The 24592-nt window shown below is 32.1% G+C and overlaps 14 protein-coding genes across 14 annotated transcripts; 7 read left to right on the plus strand and 7 right to left on the minus strand. All coding sequences in view use genetic code 12, as the record gives it.

Annotated features, from left to right (window-relative positions):
- Positions 1–400: 400 nt before the first annotated feature.
- On the plus strand, positions 401–2533 carry SCT2 (bifunctional glycerol-3-phosphate/glycerone-phosphate O-acyltransferase; the record flags this gene model as incomplete). The annotated part of the gene is made up of 1 exon (XM_002547012.1): positions 401–2533. The coding sequence occupies one exon, from the start codon at positions 401–403 to the stop codon at positions 2531–2533; it is 2133 nt and encodes a 710-aa protein (XP_002547058.1).
- Positions 2534–4787: 2254 nt separating this feature from the next.
- Positions 4788–5330, plus strand: CTRG_01365 (uncharacterized protein; the record flags this gene model as incomplete). Its single annotated transcript, XM_002547013.1, has 1 exon — positions 4788–5330. The coding sequence occupies one exon, from the start codon at positions 4788–4790 to the stop codon at positions 5328–5330; it is 543 nt and encodes a 180-aa protein (XP_002547059.1).
- Positions 5331–5597: 267 nt separating this feature from the next.
- Positions 5598–6905, minus strand: CTRG_01366 (uncharacterized protein; the record flags this gene model as incomplete). Its single annotated transcript, XM_002547014.1, has 1 exon — positions 5598–6905. One exon carries the CDS (start codon positions 6903–6905, stop codon positions 5598–5600), a length of 1308 nt encoding a protein of 435 aa, XP_002547060.1.
- A 441-nt stretch (positions 6906–7346) lies between these two features.
- Positions 7347–9047, plus strand: MET1 (uroporphyrinogen-III C-methyltransferase; the record flags this gene model as incomplete). The annotated part of the gene is made up of 1 exon (XM_002547015.1): positions 7347–9047. One exon carries the CDS (start codon positions 7347–7349, stop codon positions 9045–9047), a length of 1701 nt encoding a protein of 566 aa, XP_002547061.1.
- A 302-nt stretch (positions 9048–9349) lies between these two features.
- CTRG_01368 (kynurenine--oxoglutarate transaminase) lies at positions 9350–10711 on the plus strand (the record flags this gene model as incomplete). Its single annotated transcript, XM_002547016.1, has 1 exon — positions 9350–10711. One exon carries the CDS (start codon positions 9350–9352, stop codon positions 10709–10711), a length of 1362 nt encoding a protein of 453 aa, XP_002547062.1.
- Positions 10712–10727: 16 nt separating this feature from the next.
- CTRG_01369 (S-adenosylmethionine-dependent methyltransferase) lies at positions 10728–11951 on the minus strand (the record flags this gene model as incomplete). The annotated part of the gene is made up of 1 exon (XM_002547017.1): positions 10728–11951. One exon carries the CDS (start codon positions 11949–11951, stop codon positions 10728–10730), a length of 1224 nt encoding a protein of 407 aa, XP_002547063.1.
- A 279-nt stretch (positions 11952–12230) lies between these two features.
- Positions 12231–12662, minus strand: CTRG_01370 (uncharacterized protein; the record flags this gene model as incomplete). Its single annotated transcript, XM_002547018.1, has 1 exon — positions 12231–12662. One exon carries the CDS (start codon positions 12660–12662, stop codon positions 12231–12233), a length of 432 nt encoding a protein of 143 aa, XP_002547064.1.
- Positions 12663–13477: 815 nt separating this feature from the next.
- Positions 13478–14365, plus strand: CTRG_01371 (phosphatidylinositol-specific phospholipase C; the record flags this gene model as incomplete). Its single annotated transcript, XM_002547019.1, has 1 exon — positions 13478–14365. One exon carries the CDS (start codon positions 13478–13480, stop codon positions 14363–14365), a length of 888 nt encoding a protein of 295 aa, XP_002547065.1.
- Positions 14366–14625: 260 nt separating this feature from the next.
- Positions 14626–15786, minus strand: ZRT2 (low-affinity Zn(2+) transporter; the record flags this gene model as incomplete). The annotated part of the gene is made up of 1 exon (XM_002547020.1): positions 14626–15786. The coding sequence occupies one exon, from the start codon at positions 15784–15786 to the stop codon at positions 14626–14628; it is 1161 nt and encodes a 386-aa protein (XP_002547066.1).
- A 1419-nt stretch (positions 15787–17205) lies between these two features.
- On the minus strand, positions 17206–18804 carry CTRG_01373 (uncharacterized protein; the record flags this gene model as incomplete). The annotated part of the gene is made up of 1 exon (XM_002547021.1): positions 17206–18804. The coding sequence occupies one exon, from the start codon at positions 18802–18804 to the stop codon at positions 17206–17208; it is 1599 nt and encodes a 532-aa protein (XP_002547067.1).
- A 301-nt stretch (positions 18805–19105) lies between these two features.
- On the minus strand, positions 19106–20758 carry CTRG_01374 (uncharacterized protein; the record flags this gene model as incomplete). The annotated part of the gene is made up of 1 exon (XM_002547022.1): positions 19106–20758. The coding sequence occupies one exon, from the start codon at positions 20756–20758 to the stop codon at positions 19106–19108; it is 1653 nt and encodes a 550-aa protein (XP_002547068.1).
- Positions 20759–21817: 1059 nt separating this feature from the next.
- On the plus strand, positions 21818–22321 carry CTRG_01375 (uncharacterized protein; the record flags this gene model as incomplete). The annotated part of the gene is made up of 1 exon (XM_002547023.1): positions 21818–22321. One exon carries the CDS (start codon positions 21818–21820, stop codon positions 22319–22321), a length of 504 nt encoding a protein of 167 aa, XP_002547069.1.
- A 638-nt stretch (positions 22322–22959) lies between these two features.
- CTRG_01376 (mitochondrial 37S ribosomal protein MRPS8) lies at positions 22960–23430 on the minus strand (the record flags this gene model as incomplete). Its single annotated transcript, XM_002547024.1, has 1 exon — positions 22960–23430. The coding sequence occupies one exon, from the start codon at positions 23428–23430 to the stop codon at positions 22960–22962; it is 471 nt and encodes a 156-aa protein (XP_002547070.1).
- A 281-nt stretch (positions 23431–23711) lies between these two features.
- On the plus strand, positions 23712–24584 carry CTRG_01377 (uncharacterized protein; the record flags this gene model as incomplete). The annotated part of the gene is made up of 1 exon (XM_002547025.1): positions 23712–24584. The coding sequence occupies one exon, from the start codon at positions 23712–23714 to the stop codon at positions 24582–24584; it is 873 nt and encodes a 290-aa protein (XP_002547071.1).
- Between the last annotated feature and the right edge of the window lie 8 nt (positions 24585–24592).

Genomic DNA, 24592 nt, shown 5'->3' on the forward strand with positions numbered 1-24592 from the left:
ATAAATTCAGAAAGTATGTATCATCTCCAGTAAGTTCAACCTTCTTTATGTTATCCCTTGTCATCGGTATCTTATTGCCATTTACAATATCTCAGTCCCCATACAATGATATACGACGTACCACGTGATTTACGCGATTTCCGGGGAACTAAAAAAAAAAATTAGTAGGCCAAATATTGTTGTCTGGTGATTTTCTGTCATTATTAGAACAGAATAAAATTATTCTTAATTTTGTTGCTGCCTAAATTTATTACAATTACTCCCCACCTCCCCCCTCCACCTTTGTAGAATAAATTATTCTTACCCCAATTTACAAACCCAACAGAAATTTAAAATAGAAAATAGAATCAAATCAAAAGGAAGATTTTTATCCCAATTGAAATCAATTGAATAATAAACGATGATTGATGATACTATGAAATCTACTTCAATTGGAGAAACATCCGAATCGAAGAAAATGAAGTCAGATTCACCCAATTCTCACCACCGTCAACCGATTCAAAAAACTATTTGGTATTACCTTAGTGTTATCTTTCATATATTTGCATATGATTCCGTGTTATTTTTCTTCAATTGTATTATTAATACATTTTTTAGAGATATAAAGACTAGAGGAGGATTTGAGATTCCAAAGAAAGGTCCAGTTATTTTTGTGATTGCTCCACACCATAATCAATTTGTTGATGGGTTAGTTGTTATGACTAAAGTTAAAGAATGTACTGGTAGAAGAATCGCCTTTTTAATTGCTAAGAAATCGTACAATAGAGCAATTATTGGTCAAGCTGCTAAATTATGTAGTGCTATTCCTGTTGAACGTGCCCAGGATTTATTGAAAATGGGCCAAGGAGAGATTTTTAGTGATCCTAATGATGATTGTTTATTAATTGGGAAAAATACAAAATTCACTGAAGAATGCCAAATCAAAGGGTTGATTGGATTACCCAATTCTCTTGGTAATTGTCAAATTTCAAGTATTGAAGATGATACTCATTTGACTTTAAAGAAACCTTTTACTTCTAAAAAGAAGGATATTCAAGATAAAATTGATGGTGTTTTGAAAAATGGTACCCTGTTTAAGATTGCTCCTCACATTGACAATCATGTTGTTTTCCAGAATGTGTTTGATCATTTGAATAATGGTCATGTTTTAGGGATTTTCCCAGAAGGTGGGTCTCATGATCGTCCTGATTTGTTACCATTAAAACCAGGTGTGGCTATTATGGCTCTTGGTGCTATTTCCCAACAAATGGAAGAGCAACAGAATGGAGAAAGAGATGATGGGCTTCAGCCAATTACTATAGTTCCTGTTGGATTAAATTATTTCCATCCACACAAGTTTAGATCTAGAGTGGTTATGGAATTTGGAAAATCGATTGTTGTTGACAAGTCTTTAGGTGAACAGTATATGACAGACCCAAGAGGGACTGTTGATAAATTATTAAAAGTGATCACATTAGGGTTGAAGGAAGTAACAGTTACTTGTAATGATTATGATACTTTGATGGTGTTACAAGCAGCAAGAAGATTATACACTTCTGCTAATAGAGACGAAATTCCAACTCCAATGGTGATTGAGATGAATAGAAGATTAATTAGAGGATATGAACAATACAAGGAAGAACCAGATGTTAAAGAGTTGAGAGATGCTGTGAATGATTACAATCGCCGATTAATGAGATTGAGTATCCATGATCATCAAGTGGAATCATTAGATCAATCAGACAAGTTGAACACTTTCAAGATGTTTATCAGTAGGTTTTTCCAGTTTTCATTGTATATGGGATTGAGTTTGCCTGGACTTATTTTGTTTAGCCCAGTGTTCATTACGGGAAGAAGAATCTCAGCTAAAAAGGCCAAAGAAGCATTAGCTGCATCAAGTGTTAAGATCAAAGCAAAGGATGTGTTGAGTACATGGAAGATTTTGGTTGCCATGGTTTTGGCCCCTGCTTTGTACATATTCTATTCTGTGATTGGTACGATATTAATCGTGAAACTGGGATTTGTACCAAATATTTCTGTGATTTTCATCTTTATGTATTGTTACTTTTGGGCTGTTTTAACTACCTATGCTTCATTAAGAGTTGGTGAAATTGGTGTGGACTATTACAAATCATTAAAGCCATTATTTATTTCTTTGATTAGTCACGATAATGATCAAATACAAATTAAAGAATTAAAGGAAACCAGGGATGAATTGCGAAAGAGAGTAACTTTATTCTGTAATAAACTTGGACCAGGTCTTTTCAATGATTACGACAGGTTTTATCGTCAATACAATCACGCGGAGAGTGATCATGAGTTGTCAACACAAAAATTACAACGTCAAAACAGTTTTACTTCGTTAGATTTAACTATGAATAATTTGTCGGATATTCAAATTTTTGCAGCTGCTGATTTGGAACAAGCCAGTGATATTAATTTAACAAAAAGCTCAAGTGATGAAGAGAAAGATGAAAGGGACGAACAGGTTGACACGATCTCTTCAAAACCAAGTGATGCAAGCGTGCGTTTAAGAAAAACAACAAGGGGATAAAAACAAAGCCATCATGAAGAATCAACAAAACGCGACACGATGAATAAACAGGGGAAGCCAAATGAAGTGATTGAAGAAAAAAAAAAAAAAGAAAAAGAAAAAGAGATTACATGATGTAATGTAATGATGAAATGAATTTGTATATAGCTTTTATTATATATGTGTGTATAATTAATATAATTAGTATAATTAGTGATTCGACAAAAGAAAAAACCGTAATGTAATTGATGGTTAATATAGTCAATTTAGTCGGCGAGTCTAGACTTGGTAATCGAAGGATTAAGTAATATAAAATATTTTTACGGTGGCTTCTCGCGTCATACCAGACTGCGCCTTAGTTGCAAAATAATGGGACGAAGGAGAAACTAAAAAGGTTAATACGCCGCCTTGCACGTTATGAATAATTAACCTTCGACCCGTCTCGTCTCGTCTTGTCTCGTCACCCCCCTTTCATTAATGATAAACTGAATTTTATGCGCACACCCATTACGCATTGCAGATAAGCAAACAACAGCAACAACAGCAACAACAGCGAAAAATAAAATAAAAAATGAGCACTTTAGTGAGATTTACTATAAACAGTAATTTAAATTCTCTCTGTCATGGTGTATGAAACAACAAGGCTTTATACGAATTAGAAAGGAGATTTACAATGTACAAAAAGTTTAAAAGGGAGGGAATTTTTTTTTTTTAATTAGAAAGATTTACTTTAAAGGGAAACAATAATAAAAAAATAAAATACTTCGTTGAATATTTGTTTCAACATTCTGTTATATTTAAACGTTGTAATCGAACCTTGAAAAATCATAATTTAAATTTTTATTTTTTTGATTTAGGAAAACTTTATCAAGTGAGCCATTCATTCATTCATTTCCATACATTGCTCAATATTATTCAATAATCATTCATAATGAGATTAATTAGTGTTTTATTTTTATTAGGATTAAGTTTATCTACTCCAGTTCCAGCAAATACAGAATTAAAATCAAATAATATTCTAGATGGTACTCCTTCACGTTCAATTAAACCAATAGAACCAAAATATAAAATAGAAAGTGTTAGTTCTAATTCAGGTAATGCTTCACCTTCATCTAATGGTAAAATCATGTTTAGTAATAGTCAAGAAGTTTTAAATCATGAAAAGAAACATCAAGTTGAATATGAAGGTAAGCAATATTTATTACGTGTTTGATACATGTTTGATAAATTTTTCATTTTATTAGCATATCATTATTTCATATCATATAATTTATGTCATTGTAAGGGTTATTCTTTTTTTTTGTTTGTTTGTTTCCATGGTTTATTCTTTTGTTTTAGGAGTTATTTAATTTTTGGTGTTAGAGTTTTATATACTTCGGTATTTATTCTATTTTATTGCTTTAGTTTATGTATTAATGTATGATGTCATAAGTTACAAGTGTCGAAAATAATACAATTTGTAAGGAGACACTACCAAATATGTGTGTCGCAAATTTGTAATGTCAGAAATCGGTAAATTTTCCGACATTACAATTTTCTCGTAATTGCTTATGTAATTGAGTGTAATCCTTTCTTTCTTTTTTTTTTTTTTGCCACCGAGAAATCAGAAGGGGAAAATGAAAAAGAAACACACCGTAGGCAAATTTCTTTTTTATTGTATTTCCTTTCCCGTACCCCGTTTGGCAGTAAAATGCAAAATGCAAAATGCAAAACAAAAATCAAAGCGAGGAAGTTGAGCAATGAAGAGGAAGAAAGAGATGAGTATTAGGAGCGGGAAATATTGGGAATAGTGGAATGACTTTTTTATATATAGCAAATGATTGACACACATGGAAAGAAGATAACACCATGGGAAAATACTAAAATGGTGAGTCTAGTTGTGTGGTGGTTTGTGTCAGTTCAAGACAACAATAAGTGTGGGCGTAGGGTACGTACGTGCGATAATGTGATAGTGTATTGAGTGACTCTTATCTGCTCAGTCATGAAATTCCTCCCGTCACAATTTATTTTTTTTGTTTGTTTGTCTGCTTAATTGGCGGCGGTGATTATGGATGTGGTGGTGGTGAGTCTTTTCTTTTTTTTTTTTTTCTGTAGTTGTATAAATTACAACCCATATCCTAAATATCCAATATCGTCGACATCATTTGTAACAATCTTTCTTTTTCCCTATTACTTCTAACTTCTTGTTTTCTTTTTTTTTTTGTTACATTTGATATTTGCAAATACTATCTATTCTACTTCTATCACTACAACCACTCAGCCCCCCACGTTTAATATGAAAGTCACCATCAGATTATCTACGGAAACTTCTTTCACTGTTACCATCCCAGATAACTCAACTGTTGAAGATTTGAAAAACTCCGTTAAAGTTGGTTTGCCTCCAAATGTTAATGTGCCCACTGATTTTAAATTAATCTTTAATGGTAAGAAATTACAACCTTATTATACTGATTTACAATCTTTTGGATTATCTTCAGATCAAGACAATACCAATACTGTTATTTTGATGGCTGATTCAACCGATACTCCTCCAATAACGCCTCAACCTTCAATGGAATCACTCAATACCACTGCTTCTACTACAACCACTTCACCAGTAAAGAAAACAAAAAAGAAAAACAAGTGTTCTTTCAAAACTTGTAATTCTGCCCCTTTAAGAATGGTGGGTACTTGTACTCATTGTCAAGGCAAATTCTGTGCCAAACATAGATTATTGGAAGATCATTTATGTACTAATTTACAATATTGTAAAGATAATGCTCATGAAAAGAATGCCATGAAATTACAAAGTGAACGTACTATTATTAATAGAGTATGAATTTGTTAGTTTCTAATTCCTTTTCGTTTGTTAATGATTTAATGTTTGGTTTTTTATTTTATTCGTCATGGTATATCCCTTGTCCATTTTTTTTGTTTTGTCTGTTGTTTTACAGCATAAATTTTGTTGATTTAATTTTTGGTTTTAGTTCTTAGTCATATGTATATTATCTTTATAGAGAGATTAATATAATTTAGTTTTTATTCTTTTTTGTATCGTTTTTATCATTAAAGATCCCGTCTTTCTATCTATATGTTGTATTTGCAACTAGTTTTCCAAGAGGTTTTCTAAAATATCCTTGAATTTACCATTAGTTGCATTGTTTGCCTTTTTCAAAATCTCTTCAGCTTCTTTGTATAAATCTTCTTGTTCTTTACTGTCAATGTCATGCAAGTTACCTAAAGTAATCATGGCTTCAGCAATATCAACCCAAGTTTCTGGATCTTCTTCATCTTTAGCACCTTTCAAATATTTTAAAGCTTTTGAAATCAAATCTTGAGAAATCTTTTGGGCTTCTTCAACAGTCAAACCTTCTAATTCTTTGGCACCATCATATTCATCGTCATATTTCAAAGTAGTAAAAACAGTAGTTGGAATTTCAGATTCTTGTAAATAAGATTGACCTAATCTATGATTAACTTCTCTTAAAACTTCTGGTAAAACATCTTTACTATCCAATTTCTTTAAGTTGTCTAAATAAGTATGGGTATGATCTCTCCACCATTGATTGTATTTGTCAGAAGTTTTAATGACATATAATGGGTGATCTTCAGTCAATTCAATTTCAACTTCGTCTTCATCATCACCATTGTCCTTTTCGGTCTCTTCATCTTCATCTTCTTCTTCTTCTTCCAAATTGTTCTTACCAAAGTTATCAACAATATCCAACAAATCATCCAAAGCTTGTAAGATATCCAAAGTTTCTAAATCATTGAAAACTTCATAATTTTTAGATTCATTAGCTTTAACTTCTGCCAATTCATAAATTTCCAAAGCAGTATCCAATAATTTTTCAACTTCAACTTCAATTTCTTTCTTTTTTGAATCAACACTTAATGGAGAAATATATTGTAAAACAATTTGATCAATTAAAATTTTACTTTTTGCAATTAATAAATTAACATCATTTGGATGTTTTTCTAACCCAATTTCAATTCTTTCCAAAGCAGCATCAAAAAATTCTTTAATTTTCTTATCTGATTCTTGTTCTTCCTTTTCTTTTTTTTCTTCTTCTTCTTCTTCTTCAACGAATTTACTCAATTCAGCTAATGCAGTAGCATAAATACTATGGAAAATAGCTGGTAATTCTTCTTTTCCATCTTCATTACTACGTAATAATCTATCACATTCATGAATAATACCATTGACAAGTAATTCATTATCTCTTTCAGATTGTAAATATGTTTGATGTAATCCAATCAATTGAGAAATTTCATCAGTTGCACCTTCTGGTAATTCAACAGTTAATTGTTCTTCTTCATTACCAGAATCCTTTTCTGGACTTTCGGATTTTTCTTCTCTCTTTTGCTTTTTAGCTTTAGCAGCTTTAGCCAATCCCAATGTTCTCTTAGCCATTATGATGATTGTAGTTGTTTAACGATAATACTAAACCAAAAAATAAAAAAAAAAGCCAAAAAAAAAAAAAGGGAATCAATAATCAAGGGATTGACATGAAATCCATCATACGATGAAGTTTTAATTTTTTTTTTCTTCATCACAAACATCCGATGGCATCGCACGTGTATTCATCACGTGTAACTTTGCATGTGATTTAATGAGATCCAATGATGAGTTGTGTAGATTGTATGACGCATTATTTTTTTAATTACTCCAGATAACGCTCGTTCACGTGAGTTTTTGCATTTTATTTTTTATTCAGACCCCGATCTGAAAAAGTTTTAAAAACCCCATAAATGTTAATATAAAATCCATTAAATTTTTCACCTTTTTTTGGGAGGAGAACATTTTTTATTATTTTTTGGTATTTATTCAATATTATTATTAACCAACCATAGAATGACAAATTTAATAACGTCTATAATATCAACTGGAGAAATCCATTTATTATTTGGATATTCCAACGTTACAAATATTAGAATTCCATCTATTATTGATTCAGGTGCCAAACCAATACTTATAACAGATACAAAACCATCATTCCTTCCAGCATTAAAACAATATGAAGCGGATGAAAAATTAACAGTTCTAGTGGATCCTAATTTTGCTGACAAAATTCAAGAATATATTACAACATTGGGAAGACCAGAAGTAGATGGTGTTGTTGATAGAGTTTTTGTTTCTTTAACTAATGAATCAGTAAAACAAGATATTTACACTAATTGTAAAAAACTTAGAATACCCATTAATACAACTGATTCTCCAGAATTATGTACATTTACTATGTTGTCAACTTATACATCTGGAGATTTCCAATTTGGTGTTACTACAAATGGTAAAGGATGTAAATTAGCACTGAGAATTAAAAGAGAAATCATTAATCATTTACCAAATAATATGAATGAAATATGTCAAACTATTGGAGAATTAAGAAAAACTATTCAAGAAGAAGATAAACTAGAGATTGAAAGTGGAGAACATGAAGATGATGCTGTAAATAGTCATAAATTCAATTCATTTGTTCCAGAATTCAATCAAACTAAAGAAGATCTCAAACTTCAAAGAACAAGATGGTTATCACAAATTGTTGAATATTATCCACTAAATAAATTAAACTTGATTTCAATTAATGATTTATCAAATGCATACAAATTACACAAACAACAACAACAACAGCAGCAGCAAGGTGATGATGAGGAACCAGCATTAAAGAAACAAACAATTAAAAAGGGAGAACTTACATTAGTTGGAAGTGGTCCTGGTTCTGTATCTTTATTAACATTAGGAGCATTACAGGCTATTCATTCAGCTGATTTAGTCCTTGCGGATAAATTAGTCCCACAACAAGTTTTAGATTTAATCCCAACAACTCATGGTACTAAATTATTCATTGCAAGAAAATTTCCTGGAAATGCAGAAAAAGCTCAACAAGAATTATTATCCCTTGGTTTGGAAGCTTTAAATAAAGGTCAAAAAGTAGTTAGATTAAAACAAGGTGATCCTTATATATTCGGTCGTGGTGGTGAAGAATTTAATTATTTTGAAGAACATGGATATAAACCAATTGTATTACCTGGAATTACTTCTGCTTTAGCAGCTCCTGTATTATCAAATATTCCTATGACTCATAGAGATGTTGCTGATCAAGTGTTGATTTGTACTGGTACTGGAAGAAGAGGTGCTATTCCAAATTTACCAGAATTTGTTCCATCTAGAACAACAGTATTTCTCATGGCTTTACATAGAGTTGTGGAATTAATTCCAATGTTGGCAGAACAAAAAAATTGGGATTTGAATTTACCATGTGCTATTATTGAACGTGCATCATGTCCAGATCAAAGAGTAATAAGAACTACATTAGGTAAAGTTGCTGAAGCAGTAGAAAGTTGTGGTTCTAGACCTCCAGGATTATTGGTTACTGGATATGCTTGTGAAGTTATTTGGAAAAAATCAACTGATGCTTCTTGGGTAGTTGAAGAAGGTTGTGAATTTGGTAATGATACTGAATTGAAAAGAATTGTTGAATTGGTTAATCAAGATTGTAAACCAAAAATAATCGAAGAATGGACTGGGTCTAATAATAAACAGATTAGTGTGTAATATACTGTGATTAATAATAATAAAAGCATTTTGTATTTTTTTTTTTTTTTTTTTTTTGCATCAACTGTCGTGATATCGGTAATTTCACGTGACTTTGACAAGAATTGATAAGAGAGAGAAAAAAACGAAAAATTTTCTACTCCCGCTTTTATTCGATCCAGTTAAATTATCGCGGGTAGCGAAAGCCACAATTTGGAAATCTCGATTTCTTCAACAGACTCTAATAATTAGTCATCGTGATATTTCATTTTTGATATCAATTCTTCCTCTACCGGTATACTCCATTATTTTTGTTGTTGTTTATGATAACAAGAATTTCCAGTAGTTTATTCAAACCAAGAACATTTAGAGCAATGAGTGTTAAATCTAGAGATCCAACAAGTTTACATAACCCATATTTTTATCAAAAACCAGGTCAAAAAGATATTTGGTCATTGATTAATGAAACTGCAGCTCAAGCACAAGAAGAATTAGGTAAACCAATTGTTAATTTAGGACAAGGATTTTTTTCATATAATCCTCCTGATTTTGCTATTAATGCAGTTAATCAAGCATTATCAAAACCACAATTTAATCAATATGCTTCAGCTAGAGGAAATCCAAATTTATTAAAACAAGTAGCTGAACATTATTCAAGAAGTTATGGAAGAGAAGTTGGAATTGATCAAGTACAAATTACAACCGGTGCAAATGAAGGTATGTTTGCTATATTTTTTGGATTTTTAACACCTGGTGATGAAGTTATTGTATTTGAACCATTTTTTGATCAATATATTCCAAATGTTGAAATGACTGGTGCTAAAATTAAATATGTTGAAATTAAATATCCAAAGAAATTTGATAATCAAGTTGTTAGTGGTAAAGATTGGGAAATTGATTGGGAAGGTTTGGAAAATTCAATTACTGATAAAACTAAACTTATTGTTATTAATACTCCTCATAATCCAATTGGTAAAGTCTTCACAGAAGAAGAATTGGAAAGAATTGGTAAAATCGCCATTGAACATAATTTAATTTTAGTTAGTGATGAAGTTTATGAAAATTTATATTTCACTGATAAATTTCCAAGACCAGCTGCATTGGAAAAATTACCAGAATTAGCTGAAAGAACATTAACTGTTGGATCTGCTGGTAAATCATTTGCTGCTACTGGTTGGAGAGTTGGGTATATCCAAGGTCCTGCTAATTTAATTAAATTTGTCACTGCTGCTCACACAAGAATTTGTTTCTCAAGTCCAGCTCCTTTACAACAAGCTGTTGCTCAAGGGTTTGAAGAAGCCGACAAATTGGATTATTTTGAAGCTACAAGACAAGATTATAAACATAAGTATAAAATCTTCACTAAAGTTTTTGATGATTTAGGATTACCTTATACTATTGCAGAAGGTGGTTATTTCCTTTTAGTTAATTTACTGAAAATTAAAATCCCAGATGATTACCAATTCCCTGGTCCAATTAGTGATAGAGGTACTTTGGATTTTAAATTAGCATATTGGTTAATTAAAGAAATCGGAGTTGTTGGTATCCCACCTACTGAATTTTTGATTGAATCAAAGAGGAAAGGTAATGGATTGGAAAATTGTATCAGATTTGCTGTTTGTAAAGATGATAAGATTTTAGAAGATGCAGTTGAAAGATTAAAGAAATTGAAAGATTATTTATAGATTCTATATTTCTATTTTATATTTTCTTATTAAACATTTTGAAACAGAAATTCATTTCACCAAAATCATCAAATCCATGTTCTACTTCATGTTGTAATACACTATACCCATTTTTGTTTAATAAATCCCAAAGTAATTGTCTTTCTTCTTCAAATTTAGGACGTAAAGGAATTTGTATAAGCACTCTAGAATTTGAATCATCCATATCCAAGAACTTATTAATCATATTGACAACCCAATATGGATGTTTTGAAGAATATATTGGATCACTTAACATTATTGTTTGAAATTTAACATCATTTCCAAAAGTTTCCAAAAAATTTTCTGGATTAGTCCAATCTAATTCATGTACAATCAGATTTAATCCATTTAATTCAACATTTGATTTTAGATTAGGTACTATTTCCGGTAAATCAGTTAAATATGATTGATACCCTAATAAAGAACTAATCATACCTACTAATCCAGTTCCAGAACCTAATTCAAGTATTTTACCATACATATATTCTTCTCTTGGATGATTTAATAATCTTTGACTTAAAATTAATGAAGATCCCCAAGTTTTTAAACCAAGATTATCATTAGTTAATGAAGGTTCACGTAATTTTAAAAATCCATTTTTTAAATTATCAAGTTTTATTTTTCGAATTATTTCTGGTTGAGCTGTACGTCCACAATTTTCACTTATTCGTAAAGATGCCAATTTATGAATTTCTTCAATTTGTATAGGATCAGATACCCATGATAAAGGACTTATTATTATATTAGTCATATATGAGTTATATTCAGATGTGTAATTGAGTTTTAAAGAATTTGATAAGTTAGGAATATTTGCAAGTTTTTGTAAATTATCAAATCTTGGACAGTATAATTTAAACCAAGATAATGTTGATTCACTGATTTCGGAGATTTCCTTTTCTTGGAAAATTGTCTCTGGATGGGATATATCTGATTCAATATCACTCCCAAAATTCAATACTTCATTAGGAGCTAAAAGTTTTAATATTGTAATCAAGACTTCATAGGATGGTTTAAGGTTTAAAATTGGTAAATCTAAAGTATGTATTGGTTGTGAATGAGAATCGTCATCATCATCATCATCATCATAAACCTCAGTTTGTTGTTGTTCTTCCTCGGAAGATATGGGTGTTTCCAGGATAGAATGACTTGGAATATCAACTATCTCTTCTGTCACCTCAACGGGAGATGGTGTATATAAAGATAAGGGATCAAAATCCATAGTTATTGGTTGATCTATTCATCCTCATCTTAAGTTTCCAGATCTCGGATAAAACAAAGGAAAAAAAAAAAGTTTTTGGCAGAAAAAGCAAAAGCAAAAGGAACAGAACAAAAAATAGAATTCCCATTGCAACAACGATTCTTCTTTTTTTTACGCGACGTTGAAAACATGGTTGGTGTTATCGTTCGGAAGTAATGAATTACTTTGAACCATTAGTAAATGAATACATATATTTAAAGAATAATAATAATAATTAACAAACAAACAAAAAGACACCTATTAGAAATCAATAACTCTTCCATTAAAACTCCATTCATCTTTAGTATGTTTCAACGGATCTTGTTTAGGACCACCTCTTTCACCTGTTTTAGGATTAACATTACCTTCAAATTCAGGAATGATTTTCAAACTTGAAAAAGTACCAATATCTGAATTAACAACAGGTGGTTTTAATTCCTGTTCTGTAGATCCATTATTATTCTCTTTAATTTGATCATTATATTCTTCAATAGCAATTTGTGAATTTGCAATCAGTTGTAATTTTTCAAATTCTTCTTGTTCTTCTTTTGGAAGTCTTGGTGGACCCACTTTAAATGCAAATTTGGATGGTGGTGCTGAATAATATCTAATAGTCGTAGATAAAACACCTGGGGTAATAGATGTTCTGATAAAGGATTTGGAAGCAGTGTTGAAGACAATCTTGCTAATCATTGTTAAATATAAATCAAATGACACGTGGTATTATTATGTTATATTGAAAAAGAAGGAGAAGAAGGGAAAACAAAGACGTGGTTCGATGGGATGGTATTTATATATCTCTTTTCAATGTGTAACGTAAGAAGATTGAGTATCCCAGGCAAAAACTTTTTCTTTTTCTTTGTGATCAAACGATTTTTCTTTTTTTTTTTTTTTGAGTTGAATCGAATTGCGAATCACGGGGATTGGGTCAATAGGGCGATGCAAGAATAACGAATTATGATATGCTGATAGAGTTACAGTAGTATATAGTATGTTTATAACTAACCAGGGATGTGAAATAATCCTCAAACTGTTTAGATGAATCACATAACCAGAGAAACAGCTTAGCTCATCGATTATTTTTATTTAGTTCGAATGATTATAAAATCCCGAACATTGCTATCATCTTCATCATCATTAGTAATCCCAATTAGGATATACCTATGACCGCCGCGCGTACTTCCAAATTTGATTTTCATGTACAGGAAAGTAGAAATTTTGTATTGAAACAGCAAATGTATTTACAGCTTCAAGGGGCAGTACATTGCAGTTCAAACAATAGCTTATGTATTCTATTAACCTAGCCGTTTCAGGACAAATGTAAGCTGGTGATTATATCCAGTACCTATCTAAAAGAAAGCAAATTTCATGTCTCCTATTTCATTTTTTATAAGAATAATTTTACAAATAAATACTGAAACTTATCCCCCCTCATTTCAATTGAATTTATTTAAAATTTAATAATAATAATCATTTCTTTATAGTTTCTTCTTTCTTTACTGTTTACAATGGTTGATTACAAAACTTGGTTAAAAGATATTGACGATAACAAAAAGATTTCCCAATTGTCAATTCCGGGAACTCACAATTCTGCAGCTTGTCATGTTGCTTTACCATCAGTTCAATGTCAAGGTGCAACAGTTACTGAACAATTAGAACATGGTGTTAGATTTCTCGATGTTAGAGTTGGTAAATTGTTCCTTGGTAATGATGTTAAAGATTTACAAGTTATTCATGGTAAATTCCCTGTTAAAATTCCATTCCCATTGAAATTGACAGATACTTTGAATGAAGTTTATCAATTTTTACAACACAACAGTTCTGAAACTGTTATTGTTTCTATTAAACAAGAAGGTAGTGATGATTGGGATAATAAAAATGATGAATTTGGTAAATTGATATGGGAAAGATATGTCAATCCAAATAAAGACAAATGGTATTTGCACACTGACATTCCAAGAGTTGGTGATGCTAGAGGTAAAGCTATTTTATTTAGAAGATTTGGTGTTCAAGATGAAAACTTGAAGAAAGAATTTGGTATTTCTGCATCATTCTGGAGTTATAATACAACTGATGAAGATCGTGGTCAATTTGCGGTACAAGATTTCTGTGAAGTCAATTCTGCTGCTGATTTGCCCAAGAAAATCGATTATGTCAAGACTTTTGCAAAAAGATCACAAGAATATACTTCTGGTAAAGATGATAAATTATTCCTTAACTTTACTTCTGGTTCTAATTTTTATGATCAACAATGTTGGCCTCAACCTGTCTCTCAAGCAATGATTGATGGTAATATCCAAGATACTTTTAAGAAAGGTGTCGGTATTATTGTTTTAGATTATGCTGAAGCTGAAAATTGGAAATTGCCAAAAGCTTTGGTCGATACTAATTTCTAAGTAATGTATCAATAAGTTTGTATTTATATGTATTAAATATTCTTAAAGAACGTGCCATTGTCAGTGTCGCCCTCTAATGATCTTCTTTCAAGCAGACAAGGTAGTTTCCGAGAAATTTGCATCAACTACTTCCACTAAGTAGTTCAATCACCGTCTACTCTACTAACAATCATTTGAATGAATAAATCTATTAACTACAAATACTAATTAAAATATACAACAACAAAGTGTAACATAGAAATAAATAAATAAAAGGAAAATTAAGCCCATTTACCCAAAAGTGCCATAAGACCTGCACCCCAGCACATAACGAAATAAGCCCATAACATTCTCTTGAAACCATTAGGACCTTTAAATTCACCAGAATATAAGAATTCATGAGCCATTAATTCGACAATACCAGTGTATACCAAAATACCAGCAGAAATAGAATCAAAAACACCATTAGTAATCAAGGATCTTCTTGAACCTGGAGGATATGATTCTCTAACACCTAAACCAATAGCAATAGCAATTGGAGTACATAAAGTATAAGCAATTGCTAAAATCCATGGAGTGAATCTATGTCTGGACCAATCAGTTGTGGCAATTCTTGTACCCAAACCCAAACCTTCAAACATTTGATGGAAAACAAGAACAATATATAAACTCTTGAATTCTTCACCAGAAACAGCCAATGAAAGACCAATAAAGACAGAATGGAACATGACACCAAATTCCAAAACAAACACATTCAACAATTGTCCATAGTATTGTTCCTTGGATTGATCATTAACGGGGGTTCCCATAACACTGGGGTCTTGATGTTCAGCAGCATGGGCAAAATGTGAAGGGTATGGATTTAATTTGTTTTCAGCGTGGCTGTCTTGAGATCTGATTTCATCTGCTTCATCATCTTCATCATCTTCAAGTTTTTTCAATTTTTCATCTTTGACTTTCTTAGTATACATTGATTCATCACCAAAGTGTGAATGAGTGTGAGCACCATTACCATTTTCCAAGTTTGATTCTTTGGAAATTTTTCTGTCAATCATTTGATAAGCAACCAATTCAAAAAAGAATAAAAGGAATAAAGTCATTAAACAAATACCAAAAGCCCAAGGGTATTCAGTGATTGGACCAGTTAAACAATCATCACTAAGAGCATCTGATGCTGGTTCTAATAAATGGATAAACGCAGTTGCAACAATAACACCAGAACCAAAGAATTTACAAATAAAAAACACTATTGGTGGTAATCTGATAAAGGAATATCTCGAGGATAATAATGGTAATAATGTACCAATTGCACTTGTTACCATAATGACAAAAATGGATGATATTCTTGCACCCATTCGACCATCATATTCGTTATCAGTAGGACATTCGTCTCTTTTGTTCAAGTATTCAAACACTTGAGCTATTTGTTCACTATTAATCATTATTATTGGATTGTGGTGGAGTAATAATTGTCCAAGGAAATAATTAAAAATTAAGTTTGTAGAGTTTAAAAAAAAATATGACAAGCTAAAACCAAGAAAAACCAGAAAATGTCAAGTATATTTATAATTCCAAATATTGACAGAAGGTGATGATAATGTCGAACGACGGAGTAACAGGAACAACAAGATGAAGATGTTGAAGAAATTTTTTTTTGTGTTAGTTGATTTTTAGGCATTTGGGTTTAGGAATAATTAAATTTATCACAAAATTTGCTCAGTACAAATCTGTAATAACCAACAAGGTTCCAATTTGACATCAAACTTTTTTTTTTTCTTTTGTGGATTTTGGTTTTTAGCTATCAACCCTTTAGTTTATATTGCAACTTATATCATTTCTTCAAACCATGATATTCCCGAGATATATACACACGAGTAGATATATCATTTCTACAGAGTTGAATGACTGTCTTGGTTTGACTTGTTGCAGATATAACTCGACTAGTAGTTGTTTTTCTTTTTCTATGAGGGTCATTTGTCCTAGCAACGATATTACATTCTCAAATTGGACAATAGGGTTGATTAGATTTAAACAATCAGGTTCTATTTCTCATTGTTCTTACAGTTATTACATAACCTTTTTGGTTATGGTTGAATGATTTGACCTTTAATAAAATTTCTCCTCATTAATAAGCCTATTCACCATGTACATATAAATTAGCTATAGTGGTTATGCGTAATACGTAACCAGGAAGACCAATGATATATTAATGCCGTTCATTAATATCAATCAAAGCCTCTAACGGGCCCGTTTAGTATTCTCATTTAATTTAATAGAGGTTCAGTGGAATCATATCTGATGAACCAATGAATCCTTTTGATGTTGATCTTCTATTTTTTTTTATTTTTTCTGGGACACTTGATGGCTGCGATATTATTTCTTGTGCCTGTTGCCGCGCTTTGTGTTGCTGAAATCGCGATAACCACCAAGGTGCATTTTACCCATCTCTTTGACTTTCTTTTTTTTTTTTTTTTTTGATGCCGTCAGCTCATGTGGTGAATGGGAAGATCCCACGTGATAGGTGTGCACTTACCGAATATCAACAATAGTTGAATCAACGAGTGATGCACTGCCCAATCATTACGGTGTAGATATTCCATAGTTGACTCATATGAATTATCTTACTACCTTTAAATTAGCATACATGTGTGTATTATTTGTTTAACTTTTTTTTGACAGCTTTTTGTTTTGCAATTTCTAGGCAACGTTTATTATATGCAGTGGTTACATACATAGCAACAATTGATCAATGCAAAAAGGGAACCATTTCCAAGAATTTGATATTAAGCGAAATTAAACTACATGTATATCTCTATATACAACAATGGAACCCTATTTGTTTTTTTTTTGTCTTGTTGTGTCTAGAATTTACACCATCTTAACCCCACAGCTGAATATCTTGCCCAAATCCAAATGAGCACATTAAGTGCAGATAATGATCCTTCAAATAACACAAAATTCCCAAAATTTCTACTTTTCCCATCTGCTATGACCAATGTAGCCAAGTACATTCCTAGAATGGTTAAAAACCCCAAAAAGAAATACATAGTACCATATACTTTACCAAATCTATCGGAAGAACATATTTGACCAGTACATGCCGGAATTAAGGAAATAACAGATGATGTCGAGATACCAAATAATACACTAAAAGCATACAATAAATTGACAGTTGTTCGATAACTAGATAAACTTGATGGATACCATAATGCAAAAATGATTATCGTTGTTGCCAAGGACCAAACACACATAACGTTGAAACGGCCGTATTTATCTGCAACCAACCCCGACAATAATCTCGATGGGATACCACAGACGTTAACCAAGGTAAGCATAATAAATGAAGTAGTATCTGATAAACCAAAATAGATGGCATAGGACCCCAAATAAGTCAATGTAGTCATTGAAATAACTTCACTAAGAAATACAGCCAAACACAAGGAGACAAATTTCATATCTTTAACAACAGAAAAATCCAAACAACCTTTGAAAAACTTTGGTATCTTTTGCCAGATGGTGATTTTCTCTTCTGAATCATCTGTTGGGGTCAGAAGTACAGATCGTCTATCTCGTACAAGCACAGTAGCTATAGACATAAGAAGAAAACAAATAGAAGCAAGTACTCTTATGGCATTTTTATACCCAATTGAACCATACAATTTATTCAACATCATGGTGAACCATGCGGATCCAACTAACCCACCAATTGTACCAATGGAACAAGCAGTACCACGTTTTTTCAAAAACCAATGACTCAATGATCCAATCAAAGCACTCATTCCCAACAGTGTTCCTAAAGCAGTTACAAAGGAAAAGGATAAAATAAATTGATAAATCTTTGTTGATTCAGCAGTACAAAATAATCCTACGGTAATGAAAAATGTACCTGCAATCATTGGAGGTCTTGCTCCAAATTTATCAAACAATTCACCAAAAAATACCCCAAAGAAATACATAAACCCCAAGTGTAATGAGAAAATCCAACCTAGAGTAGATTTTGGAACTCCTGCTAATTGATGTAATGCAATATATGATTCAATGGCACCTAATGCATTAGCAATCCCGAAATCAGCTATTAATCCAATAAATGAACCTAATAATACAATGTTTGCTTCAAGTCCACCATCAGGAAATTTATCATGATTTTTCTCTGCTCCATACATTAATGCTTTGCTTTCATCATTTACATCCCCAGGTGATTGTGGTGATGCTCCTGGTATTGTCAGACGTCGTCTTAAGAAGTAATCTTCCCCCGTGGTCAATACATTTTCAACTTCTGGGCTCTGAGGAAGTTCACGTTCTAATACGGCTATTTCATCTAGTCTAGATTTTCCATGATTGTCATTATTTGTATTCATCCATGATAACTCAAGGACTTCATTTTGATTATTATTACTTGATCCTTGTGCTACTGGTGGAATTGTTGTAGTGGTAATAGACGATGTTGATGAAGTCGGCATTTATTAATTGATCAATTAATGGATAAGCAAAAATAAAAAATGGAAGAACTCATGTTGGTGAAAAATTATTCTTATATGCAACTAATTATTTGAGTCATTTGAATAGGTGTACCTCCTGGCGGGTACATACATCCCTAAGTGTAATTGACAATTTTCACCGGGATCTTACTTCCGTTCGTTTTTTTTTTGCGCGCGCATACCGGGAGAACGGGGCTGGATCGACAGTATCAAACTACGTTCTAAATACACGACTTTTGACAGTATTATATTGTATGTATTTTCATATTTGATCAAACTACGCCTAAATACGACCATAGTTTGGATCGCTATATCTTGAATATGGATCTGCTGTCCATCTACGGAAAGTCTTACCATAAGCCAAGAATACAATGACAGCTCCATTAATGACAACTGATAAAGCACACATTGTTACTGTAGTTGAGATAATTCCGCTATTAATCCAAGGCTGACAAACAAAACAAAAGATCATACCAATCATGTTTCTAATAAATAAAATCAAGACAACACTTTCACCTGCTAATTTATGATAACAATCAAAAGCACCATAAGACAAACATAAAGAACCAGTTGCAGCCATGGAAAATCCAAGTAATCCTTGACCTACGATAACAGAGATAGCCCAGTGGGCTTTATAATAAGGACCAAATCCATAAGCGATCAAACCAGCTGCATTAGTAACTAATGGAATAGCCATGGTCCATAATTTATGCTCCGGTTCCAGAATACCACTATTGCGTTTTGCTTTTTGAATAGAAAACCAATCAACAAATTGACCACCATAAAGCATACCGAAAATAACACCTATCAAAGGTGATAAATTGGTTAATCCAACCTTGTCTGCAGACATGTTGTATGGTTCACTGGCATAGAATAATGTTTGGGTATTTGCCATTAAACTCAACCACATCATTTGTGCACCATAACATACACTTGCCCAAATTACTGCTGGGAAATAGATCAAAAATATTGGTCTAATGAAAATATGCAACCAGGATCTAGTATCTGCTTGTTCAGTTTGAATTAATTTCATTCTTTGCCAATAGGTTTTCTTTGTAGCGGAAGATGTAGAAATTTCCTCTACACAATCCTTTTCATATAGTTTCTCTTGTATGGTTGCAGATGGATCAAACTCTTTGGATTGCATTGATTGTACTTGATGAAGTATCTTTTCTTCAAACTCGTCTTCCTTCTCAGTATCTCTCTTGAAGGTAGTTTCTTCAAACAGGAAAAACATCACAACAAACAAAGCACAGTATAAGATGATTTGAATATGATAACACCATCTCCACCCAAGGTTCTCTGTAATATACCCAGCAATAATTGGACCTCCATAACAACCAACATACAAAGCCATGATGATCATAGCAACAGCCATACTTCTTTCATGTTGAAAATGCAAGTTTGTAGCAGTAACTTCAGCAAGAGAATCAACAGGAGCAGCACCAAATCCACATAATAAATTAAATATATACAACAGGGTTAATCCTTTTGCAGTTCCTCCAACAATACAAGCAATGATTGCAATTAATGTACAAGATAAATAAACCACACGCTGTCCAAATTTAGCAGCACAAGGTTGCACAATAGCTACACCCACACCTAACCCAGTAAAACATAACGCAGCAGTATCATTAATTTGGTCATAAGTAACGTGTAAATCTTCAACAAATGCGTCATACAAAGGTCCTGTGAAATTAGACGTGGCACTTTGTAAAACACACCATACGAATAATAACAAAAACTGAAGTCTTCTTTTACGCGTACTAAAACGAAGTGGATCATTTGGATTAGAAGAAGGTTGTGGTTGTAAAATAATATTTGAATCATCTCCATTTTTTTGAACATCTAATGTTCCTGTTATATCAATTAATTGAACAGTACCGGGTACCATCTCATAATGATTGATTTCAACAACCTCGGAATTGTCACTCATTGTAGGATATTATTATTGTTTGTTCTAATGGTTGTGAAACTCAGAAGGATTTTGATTTCGGGTAGATGATTCATAGCTTTATATATTAAACAAATCAATGACCTCATGATACTGTTCATATCAATACAATAGCAACTTCTTTTTATGGAATTTGCATTATCAATTTAGTTTGTGGGTGAGGTGGAGATAACTGAAAAATCACATACACGCACAAAACCCTAAAAATTGCGTCTCTTTCTATTTCGAGGAGCGGAATCTTTGACTATTCTAGAAATATGAAGCGCTTCTTATTTATAACAGTTTGCTTAGAATTTCTATAACGAACTATGAAGAAATGTACTCCCACATAGAATGATTATCATTAGCTAATCAAGCATCCACCATTGTCATAGATAACGCAACAAGATAATCTGATAAAGGTTCCCCCCATGTTGGATATGGAAATAGATGTAACCGCTCGTTTTCAACTCGGGAATCCACCTCCAAAAGATCAAGAATTATAAATACCAATGACCATTGTCTCTAAACATGAGGGGGAGGGGAAGGGGGAAGGGGAGGACAAGAACACGGCTGTTGGTGATAGTTCAGAGACCGTTGATTTAATTGTTGGGTATCTCAGTTGAGATACAAAAGAGAAGAAGACAAATAAGAGGCTGTTCATCTTAGAGTTGAATAAAATTTAAACTAACCGGATACAGTAAAATTATCCGTTCAACTCTGCTGGAGATTTAGTTTAAGTTATTTGATCTTGGCTCATGCTTGGCCGTTGCAGTTACGGTAACGGTATAATTGGTAAGAACTTAGATGTGATTTAAATTTCAGTGATACCTGACTATCTTATATCTCAATGCTCCAGAGTTAATTGATTGGTTGGTGTGGTTGTACTTGTTTTTCATTCTAAGACAAGACTAGGTGTTATCAAGTTCACATGTTGTAGGAAAATACAACTGTAAGAAAAAAAATCCAGAGGGAGGAAAAAGAGAGCGAGAGCAAAAAAAAAAGGTACGACAATAAAGTTGACCACCTATAGTACAAGTGGCCACACACTAAACTACAATCATGTCAGATAAGGAGCAAGAACAATTAACTGAAGATACTTCAGATACTGAATTATCTAAAGAAGAAAGATTAGAAGCAGCAAGAAAGAAATTCGAAGAATTGAAAAAGAAGAAAAAGAAGAAGTCTAAGAAGAGTAAGAAATCTGAAAGTGCTGAAGAAAGTACTGCTGAAAATACACCTGCTCCTGAAGAACCATCAATTGATGAATCAAAGGTTGAAGATGAGCTGAAGAAAGAAGAAAAGAAAGAAGAAAAGGAAGAAGAAAAGGAAGAAGAAAAGGAAGAAGAAAAGGAAGAAGAAAAGGAAGAAGAAAAGGAAGAAGAAAAGGAAGAAGAAAAGGAAGAAGAAAAGGAAGAAGAAAAGGAAGAAGAAAAGGAAGAAGAAAAGGAAGAAGAAAAGGAAGAAGAAAAGGAAGAAGAAAAGGAAGAAGAAAGGAAGAAGAAAAGGAAGAAGAAATTAAGGAGGAAGAAACTAAGGAAGAAGAAATTAAGGAGGAAGAACTAAGGAGGAAGAAACTAAGGAGGAAGAAACTACGAAGACCAAAGAGGCACCAAAGGAGCCTGCTTTAGAATCAAGGGAGAGAGACATCACCTTCCACATCTCAATCAACTATTGATCTTGAAAAACAAATTGAAGAGTTGAAGCAAACCATAGAGCAACAAAAGTCAACCATCAAAAAGTTACGTGACGAAAACACCGATTTGAAACTTTCAAAGATGGATTTAAATGACAAGATAAATTCCTTAGAATTAGAAAACAAGAATTTGAAAGCTTTAACATCTTCTGTTTCTTCTGGTGGTGCAAATATCACAAGTCCTACAGCTACTTATAAGGATACTATTAAACCAGCCAAACCTGTATTTACAAGAAACGATTATGCATCAATATCGCAACAAAGTTTCACCAAATTCAATGCCACTGATGATTTCAGAGAAAAATTGATGGTATGGAAAGGTTGGCAAGTCGATATGACAAATTGGAATGGCAGTGGATCTACACAGAAAGTCGCCTTGTGATTATTTCGTTAATACAGACCGCAAAATATATATAGGGAATATATTAAGTAGTTTGAGACTATGTACAATAATATCAAAATGATGAATAATAATAATAGTAATTCATGTCCAAAAGATATTGAATATTTATCTAACTCTAAATAAAGCTTGACCGGACAAACCTCTTTTAGCGGCATCTTGAACTTCGACAACCTCTCTATCATTTTCAATAAAAACACATTCAGCTGGTTGTAAAGGAGGAAGGTTTCTTACTCTTAAACCAGATGCAAATGCTTTGATTTCTTCTGATGTCAAATTGATTTTTCTACTTGGTTTTGAAATCAAATTTAATTCACTTATGACAGATTGATTGTTTCTGTATTTTAAATCTACCCATAGTCTTCTAGAGGTTATATTATCTGGAGTTGCTTCTGTAGGCACTAAATCTGGACCTTCTGTTGAACCTCTTTGAACCGAACTTATAAAACCTTGTTGATATAATGCCATGGCTGCTTGTAAATTTGTTCTGTTATATGGAAGTGAGGTTTTACTCATGGTGACATTCAAACTGTTCTTCAAATGAGCACAGAATCTAGATAATTGTACTAAAGATGACATGGTTGATGATGTATGGTCCCTGTTTCAAATAATCTCTTTCAACTGTAGGCTCTAGTACTTAAAAAATTTTCCTTTCTCAATTTTTCATTCTCTTTGATTTTTTTTTTTTTTTTGTTTTTTGTTTTTTCCCAATCAAATTTGGTGCGATAGACTTTGGATGTTAAACCAAGGAAAAAAGACCTGATTTTCCAATTACCTCTCTTTCTGAGATAATAAATAGATCATCAGGTTTATTGAATACAAACCACCTACTCTAACCCAAACAACACTTGTTATCTTTCATGTTTACTAGATCTTTAACTAGATTACAACCTCAATTGTTTTCCAGAAGACTTATAACTTCTTCCAGGATTCCGAAATATTCCTCATTCCTTAATCAAAGCCCGGTTAATATTATCAAGAGAAACTATGTTATCATTCATAAACAAAGAAAGAAGGAACCTGTTTTAAGATACTTATTCTATATGATTGTCTTATCTTGGGGTTTTATTTATTATGTTGCTAACAGAGTTGACAAAAAAACCGTCAAGAAGGACTTTTCCGAACGTGAATTCCAACAATATGAAGAGGCAACTGGTGTCAAGAGAAGAAACAAATTAATTAGTGGTGATTTAAGTTCTAAATACAAATTCTATGTTATTCCTTATATTAATGATAATGAACAATTGGACAAGATTGTTAATTTGTTAAAGTCTAAAGACGAAGGTACTCATGTTAAGATCATTGATCCAAGTGAATTAATTGAACAACAAAAACAAGATGAAGGTTTAAGATACCATTATTTGTTACATGATTTGGAAGAACAAAAAAGACCATATCCACAAGGTTTAATTACTGCTCTTGTTAAACAAGAAATTAACAATTATCTGAATACAAGACAAGGTACATTTGAAACTAATTTTATTATTAAGAATTATCCACAAACTACTGCTGAAGCAATTAAATTTGAAAACGATGTTGCGGATGTTCAAAAATGTTTGATTTTACATTTTGATATGTTGAATGAATTACCAAAATACAAGAATGAAGAAGAACAACGTGCTATTCAAAATGTTGATGGTTATTTCGATTCTGTTGGTAGAGCTAAGACTTTGATTGATAAATTTGATCCAATGGATGAAGAATTTGAAGAGATTATGATGGAAGATCTCTAGATTTTGTA

Source organism: Candida tropicalis (genome assembly GCF_000006335.3).
Source record: "Candida tropicalis MYA-3404 genomic scaffold supercont3.2, whole genome shotgun sequence".
Taxonomy (NCBI): domain Eukaryota; kingdom Fungi; phylum Ascomycota; class Pichiomycetes; order Serinales; family Debaryomycetaceae; genus Candida; species Candida tropicalis.